This window comes from Polypterus senegalus, chromosome 12 (assembly GCF_016835505.1).
Source record: "Polypterus senegalus isolate Bchr_013 chromosome 12, ASM1683550v1, whole genome shotgun sequence".
Classification (NCBI taxonomy): domain Eukaryota; kingdom Metazoa; phylum Chordata; class Cladistia; order Polypteriformes; family Polypteridae; genus Polypterus; species Polypterus senegalus.
This window is the reverse complement of record NC_053165.1, coordinates 28,160,468-28,168,447: the sequence shown is the minus strand read 5'-3', so window position 1 is coordinate 28,168,447 and position 7,980 is coordinate 28,160,468. Positions and strand designations below refer to the sequence as shown.

Below are 7,980 nucleotides of genomic sequence, written 5' to 3'. Positions count from 1 at the left end.
ATCTATAAATATATTTCATAGCATCTCACTTCTTCTTCATACAACTGCTCCCATTTTGGGGTTGCCACAGCCGATCACCCGTCTCCATCTATCCCTGTCTTTTACATCATTTTCTGGAACACCAACTGCCTTCATGTTCTCCCTCACCATATCCATAAACCTCCTCTTTGGCCTTCCTCTTTCCCCTTTGCCTTTCAGTTCCATCCTCCACATTCTTTTCCTGATGCATCCCTCATCTTTCCTCTGCACGTGCCCAAACCATCTCAATCTAGCCCCTCTCACTTGGTTACCAAACTGTTGTACCTCTGTTGTTCCTGTAATATACTTAATCCTAACCCTCGCTACCCTCCTTACTCTGAGTGAAAAATCATAGCACCTTCAACTCTGCCACTTCCACAACTGCCACTTCCAGCACTGCCTCCAGTCTTTTTGTCATTGCCACCATCTCCAAAACATAGAACATTGCTGGTCTCACTACTGTTTTATTGACCTTCCTTTTCACTCATGCAGATACTCATCGATCACAAAGCACTCCTGCCACTCTTCTCTACCAGGTCCACCACTAATAACACTAATTGTGATTCATGTACTTTCTCACTCCCCAAATTGTTTCCTAGCTCCACCCCTTGCCAGGTATAGGGGGCCTCACTTGTTCTAGTCATCAGCCAACCTAACATGTCTTTTGGATGTAGAAGGGTCCTTACATGACCATTGGGAGAACATGCCCACGCCACACAGGATGAGTTGAACTCAAGTTGCTGTGGTTGTGTGGTTTTTTCCAAACGCTTTGGGCTGATCTGCTGAAGCCACACCAACAACTCACTAATAAATACTGTACTGTATTCTTTTCATTCCTGTGCCTGAGCTCTGTTTTCTGAAGATGCCCTCAAAGTGGTCATGTGCTAACAAGTGCACCCCGAAGTCACATCAAACTGACAAGCAGCAGTCAGGCATGCGCACTTTCATTTGCTTGATATACTTTCTTTTGGGGCCGAGACCAAGAAAAGGTGGAGTTTACGCTTTTAACTGTAATTTTCTCAGACTCTTAAGTAGCATGACCGCCTGTGTGCACCTGCGATGGAAGTCGTTTACGTGGACAGGACCGGGACCAAGACGAAGACCGAGACCGACCCTGGAAGGGAGAGGGTGAAACAAACGCGGAGCTCGAAGGTAACTCTGCACAAGTGGACGCGGAGGAGCGACTTTTTAAAAACAGCCCGGCCGCAGCCACCAACCGTGCCTAATAAAATTTCCTCGGAGGAGCTTTCGGCCCTCCCCTCGCGCGTTCTTAACGAGCCGCCGAGACTCCTCTTGAGACATGGAGCGCGAGCTGTTGCTGAAAGCGCACAAGGGAGCCAAGAGAGCACCGGTAAGTGGAGGGAACCTCGCTGGCTCATCGACACTGCCAGCACGCTGCGGGTTTCGTGTGTTGTTGCGAGCGGATAAGCAGGGCGAGAGCTGGGAGAAGCGAAGCGGTCAGACCCGCAACTTGTAGCGCGTATTTCTGGTCCAGTACAACAAAGAAAAAAAAAAAACCAATAAATAAATAAAATCAAATAAATAAATAGCAGAAAGGAAGGCGGGTACCTCTGTGTAAGCAGCGGGATCTTCCACTCTGAATTGAACCGAAACGGGCACGAGAGAAAAGTGGGGAGGGAGGGGGATGGAAACTTTAACAATAATAAAAAGAGCGCACGATTTATGTTCCGTTATTTTTTTTTTTTTAGAATTCGAAGTGATCATCCTCATGTCATCTGCAGATATGCACTTTTTAAGTGAAAAAGCGTAAAACAACAATAGCCGAGTAAAACACTCTTTTAATGGGGGGGAATCGAGACAGATCGGACAGATTTTAGTTCAAAATTTTAAGAACAAATCGCCTTGTAATATACGATAACGAGCTTTACTATTATTTTTGTTGTTGTCATTTTTGCATTTAACACTCGACATGCACGCGTAACCCACAAACGAGGACGGGTGCAAGTAGACCATAAAGTCCCAAACTAACTGCGCCTGCCACGCACCGAGTAATAGGAATATTTACGCATGACTTCATAATTGTTTCAGCCGGAAAACAAATGCATTGATTCATTTGAAAATTAAACTGAATTAAGGTGGAACCACTGCACATTGGTTACCAAGTAATAGTAATACATTTATATAGCGCCTTTTCCATGTTCAAAGCACTTTAGAGAAATTAAAGATGAGCAGCAGGGTAAATGTGATCAAACACACAACATTGGATACAAAATAGTAATAGCAGTATAAAACTAAATAAAAGTAAGTACAGGAAATGGAAATCTTCCTTACAGCTCCAAGCATCTGAATTTGAATCCCAGGCCTGGCACATTCTGTGTAGAGCTTGCTCGAGCTCTCTGTGCCCTGTTGGTTTTCCTCCACCACTTTGAATGTTCTCCAACATCCCAGGCATTTACAGGCTTTATTGGATGCACTTGAGGGTGACCTGTGATGGACTGGTTCCCCATTGCTGCCCAGCATTAGTTTCTGCATGCCATCTGTTCATGCAAGGTATGGAAGCTTATTCACACACACCTCCAAAAAAATACTGTTATTTTGCAAAAGTATTTTCTGATTTTGCAATAATTGATTGTCCTTCCTGTGTTTGTGTGGATTTAATCCAGGTGCTCTGGTTTTCTCACACAGTCCAAAGATGCAGGTTAGATGATTTGGTGATCCTAATTTGACCCTTGTGTATGTATGTGTGTGTGTGTGTGTGTGTTTGCCCTGAAATGTGTTGGCACCCTCTCCAGGGTTTGTTCCTGCTTTGCACCCTATGTGAGCTGTTCATGCATTATTTTGCAGAAGTATTTCATTATTGTGTGATTTTAGAGTAATTATTGAATTATTTTACAAAAGTAAGATATTATTTCACAAAGAGATTGCCTGTACGCATGTACTGCGGTTTTCCAGTGACAGCTAGTGAGGGACAGGTTAATCACACACGTAACATGCAATCAATTGATAAGATCTAAAAGAATTATAGGCATTTAGTTTTTTTTTATTTAATTGGAAGAAAATAACATAGCATGCAATCAAGTCGAACTTGTACAGCAAATGACTTCATAGTCAAACTAATGAAAAAAATAAACATTTAGTTTTACTCAGGTTAAAGTTTGGTAGAGATATTTTAACACCAGCATAGTGGTGATGTAGCGCTGTCATTCCTGCCTCATGGCGTTAGGGTCTGCATGAGGCTGGCATGTTCTCGTGTCTAGTGCATGGCAAAGCATATAACTGGAGCCATTCCTAAACGGGATGCCTGTCCTGATGCCGTTAAAGCAGGGATGTCAAGCTCCGATCTTGGAGGGCTGCAGTGGCTTCAGCTTTTCGTTACCATCACTTTTCTAATCAGTACCCAGTTACTACTGCTTTTGCATTAATTTTACTTGACTTGGTTTTTAACATTCAGAAGTGTTCATTAATTTTTTTTTTTTTTCTCTCAAGAAAAAGAAGGCCCGAGAAATATCAAGCTTCCCTGGCCCTGAAAACATTTTGAGTGGTGATCTCAGGGAAAAAAAAAAGAAAACCAACAGATTTGGAAATGTCTGGTGTGGAAGACGGAAAGGACTAAGAGGCCATAGAATTAAATAATGTGTTTTATTAGCAGTATAAATTTGCTTCTAATTAAGAGATTAAAATGAAAATGGTGGTTCACCAGGTGCTGAGTATGAAATCCTAAATTTAGCTATGCATCTCATGATTGTTTAGCTGCTGGTTAAAGAAAGCAGAATCAATTTATGGTTATGAGACTTAAAAAGCAAGTCCGTTAAAATTTAGGTGTTTTATTATCAGTAGTTATTAGCTGGCAGTGAACAAAGTGGAGGGAAGTGAAACCTGCAGTTACTGTGGCCCTCTGTTGAGAGTCTGACACCCCTGCCTTAATGGGTGGTTAGGTTTAGATCTGACATAGTCGATTATTATTAGCTTTGACGACTTATATTTTAGAGTACTAACTTCTATTCTCTAAATGGTTTGAAGATTTTCTTTTTCATAGTTAGTTTGGTGGGTAGCCTGAGAATATTCTGCCAGCAGGGGTGGATGGGATGCCAGTTTGTCACAAGACACATTCCCTCACATAGCCAAGCCTATTCATGACAGGGCATTCAGAGTCACCAGTGAACCTAAACCAGCATGACATGCATGTCCTTGATGTGGAAGAAACTGTTAATTCCCCAAATTACTGTCTGCTTCACTGCTCTCAAAAGTGGATTGGCTTGCAAGCAATAAGAACTTTACTAGATTAGATAAAATTTATTAAGTGGTATTTAGATGCATACTGCAGTGGAAACATAAAAAAAAAAAAAAAAAACAGACTCAGTATACAATCAATCGATAGATAGACAAATGAATAAATGTATATCACAAAAAATTGCAAGATGAACTTAAAGAATCTTAAGTTTTATAGTTCGGGATGTCAGGAGTAAGCACTAAATTGCCTGATAGCAGTGGGCTGAAAAGACCCTCAGAGGTGCTTCTTAGCACATCAGGGAGGGAAAAGTCCAAGACTAAAAGTGCTCCATTAGAGTTCGTGATGAAGGGGATTTTTCAAGATTGCACCCAGTTTTGCTTCCAGTATTTCCAGGGTTTGCCCTGTGATGGAGCAAACTTTCCTAATAAGATTTTTTTCTGGCATTGTGTGTCCTTTGAGCTCAAGCTGCATCACCAGGAGACCACAGCACAGAACACCACACTGGCTACTACGGACTGGTAGAACATTTTTAGAAGCCTACTGCACATATCAAAAGACCTAGTCTGCAAGTACAGTCTGCACTGGCCCTTCTTGTACACCACCATTGTGCTGTCAGACCAGTCCAATTTGTTGTTTATATGAAACCCAAGGTACTTGTAGCTCTGTACCACTTCCATGTCCTCCCCCCTGAATGGTGACTGGTTTCAGAGGCTCTTTGGCATACTGAAAGTCCACCACCAGCTCTATTGTCTTGATGTTGAGTTGCAGGTAGTTCTCCCTACACCACAACACAAAGTCCTCCACAAGCCTCCTGTACTCCGACACATCCCCTTTTTTTAATGCAGCCTATGATGGGCAAGTCATTTGAGAATTTTTGTAAGTGTAACCCTTTGATCTGAATCTCTTCGCTAATAAGTCCTAACATTTATATTTTTTTCACTGCATTGTTTTTTGCCCTCAACTTAAGGCTCCAGATGGCTCTTTCTAGCCACAAAGTCAGCAATCATATAGTTTATCCATTCATCCATTATCCAACCCGCTATATCCTAACTACAGAGTCACGGGGGTCTGCTGGAGCCAATCCCAGCCAACACAGGGCGCAAGGCAGGAAACAAACCCCGGGCAGGGCGCCAGCCCATCGCAGAATATCTATATATATATATATATATATATATATATATAAAATTGACTAAGTTGCCCGACCATGGGGTACGCACGACAGAGACCATGGGATACGCATGGCAGAGCTACGCCCGCCATCTTGCAGAGCCCCGCCCACCATCTCTAAGACTATGGGATACACATGACAGAGCCCCACCCGCCAACTCTAACCCTCCTCCAGCATCCACCCTCGCTCTTGAGGCATGTGCACTGCCTGCTCATGCGCTCGCCCCCAACACCTCACCAAACACATCCTCAGTTGCTTTGGTCTCTGCTACAGTCCACATGCACCTCTGAGCCACATTGACTTTTTATTGTTCTTTTCGGTTCCGGCTACTTTTCTATATATAAATCGACCAAGTTGCCCGACCATGGGGTACACACGACAGAGCCCCGACCGCCAACTCTAACCCTCCTCCCGCGTCCACCCTCTCTCTCGAGGCATCGGCTTCTCAGCTATCACTCCGGAACAACTCGGTACGTGAGCTATATTAAGCGTCACCAATGAAGACTCGTTACACCTTAATGAACAAGTACTGAAACTTATCCCTACCGACGAAGTAACTTTCACCGGCATTGACTCCATCGTCACAGACGATCCCGCAGATCAACTTTCATTCCCCAAAGAATTTCTTAACAGTCTTACTCGCACTGGCATGCCTCTGCATAAACTCAAAATTAAAATTGATTCAGTCGCCATGCTTCTCAGAAACCTCCTGCCAGCAAGAGGTCTCTGTAATGGCACTAGACTCACTGTTACCAGCATTCACCGCAATGTACTGGAGTGTAAAACTATCGCAGCTGCTACCTCACAATTCCCTGGATTTCCCAGACCCCATCAGATTCAAATTTGCCTTTTACTTTTACACGCAGACAGTTTCCTGTTAGATTAGCCTTTGCAATGACAATTAACAAGGCACAGGGCCAAACTTTCAAAAAGATTTGCCAGTATCTGCCAAAACTAGTTTTCAGTCACAGACAATTGTATGTTGCTTTCTCCAGAGTTCAATCTTTTCATTCACTCACAGTCATATCCTCAAACCCACCCCATTTGGACAGCTGTGTCTATCAGGAAGTGTTCACCTATCAATAAATAATTATACGGCGTATACTACGCTGTGGGACGGCTGGTAGTTTATATTTGTACTCAAAAACCCAATTAAAGATATCTTTAAATGTACGGCAGTAGGACCCTTTCCAAACTGCCAAAGGCACAGTCTGCATTGATGTCTTCAGGAGAGAGATAATGCCGCAGACAGCAGTAAAGAAGAGCACTTGTGATTTAACTTTTAAATGCTGTTCTTGTCTATAAGCCAGTCATTATAAGACCTGGCTGTCTGTGGTTCAGCCGGCGGGCTTGCTTTTATTGATTCCTTCAATGTAGAGTCTCCTGCATGTAACAGTACAAAAATACATTTGTGATATTATCTCTAATTATTTCTGAAAAGGATAATTCATTATTCATGGTTTGTAGATTGTACTAAAAAGCTGCAACACAAGGCTTATTATGCACTGATTCTCGTAGCCACGCATGGCAGCATTCTTTGCACAGGCTGGAGAAGTCTGTCTGTCTGTCTGTCGGGTGGTTTGCACTTTGTGGCTATCAGTGTCACTTCATTACCACTGGAGATGTGTTGTACTTTATCTCTTACAGGTACACTTTTGGGCTGCATCTATGTAAACATATGGATTTTTATACAGTAACTGTTCACCAGTACAGCTTTGTAATATGCTGTCAGAAGAGAAATGCCGCATGGTTACCACGCTGCATGTATTTTCAAAAAGAGAAAGTAAATCAGATTATATTTGTCACATATGAATTATACATACAGTACAATATGCAGTGAGATGCTTAGCTGCTATGACTGCCTTGAGATGACTGTAAAGCAACAATAGCAATGCATAACTTTATAAATTCAAAAGTCATTAGTATATTTATAAATATGTCATTAATGATAATAACTAAATAGATGATGTAACTTAATGTTCAAGAGTTAACAATGGGCCATCATGTATTTCTAGACACTGTCCTCATTCATCATGTGGATGGACTGTGGACAGATATCCCCCACATAGTTCATGAACTGGACTTACCGTTTACCCAACCACAGCACCGAAATGGACTGCTGGTGATGTAGATAAATTTCCTTGCCCTGGTTTCACAGCACTCGGCGTAGATGTCCTGGGGGTTGGTAGGTGCCCACCCTGTGATGTGTTCAGCTGACCGCACCACCCGCTGCAGACTTGCAGTCCTGCTGTGTGTCGTCCCCAAACTAGGTGATGATACTTCCTGTCAGAGCTGTTAATACTCAGGGGGTAGTAGTTCCTCTGCTGCTTCCACCCAAAGTCCACAATCAGCTCCTTTGTCTTACTGACTTTCAGTACCAGAGTGTTGGCCTGACACCATTGTTTCATTTAGGTAAACCTGCTCATTGTTGTTAGAGATCAGGCCTACCACAGTATTATTAATTTATGTAACAACCAGGTATATGTTGTGTTTCAGCTGTTTTTGTTTTTGTTTAGTTTTGATTCTTTTGTTAATGTTAATATTGTTAGTGATTTAGTTTTTATGTATCAATGCTTGTTCTGTTATGTTCTTTGTGTCTTGT

General features: G+C 42.4%; 1 protein-coding gene across 2 annotated transcripts in view; it reads left to right on the top strand.

The window, feature by feature from the left end:
• Positions 1 to 988: 988 nt before the first annotated feature.
• slc2a11b (solute carrier family 2 member 11b) overlaps positions 989 to 7,980 on the top strand; it is a 47,627-nt gene continuing 40,635 nt past the window's right edge. Inside the window, exon 1 of one of the 2 annotated variants that reach the window (XM_039771152.1) lies at positions 989 to 1,170. In XM_039771152.1, the coding sequence (XP_039627086.1) occupies positions 1,078 to 1,170 (93 nt within the window). In that variant the 5' untranslated portion in view covers positions 989 to 1,077. Of the gene's footprint in view, positions 1,370 to 7,980 lie in introns of both variants that reach the window. The other variant, XM_039771153.1, reaches the window with a different exon arrangement.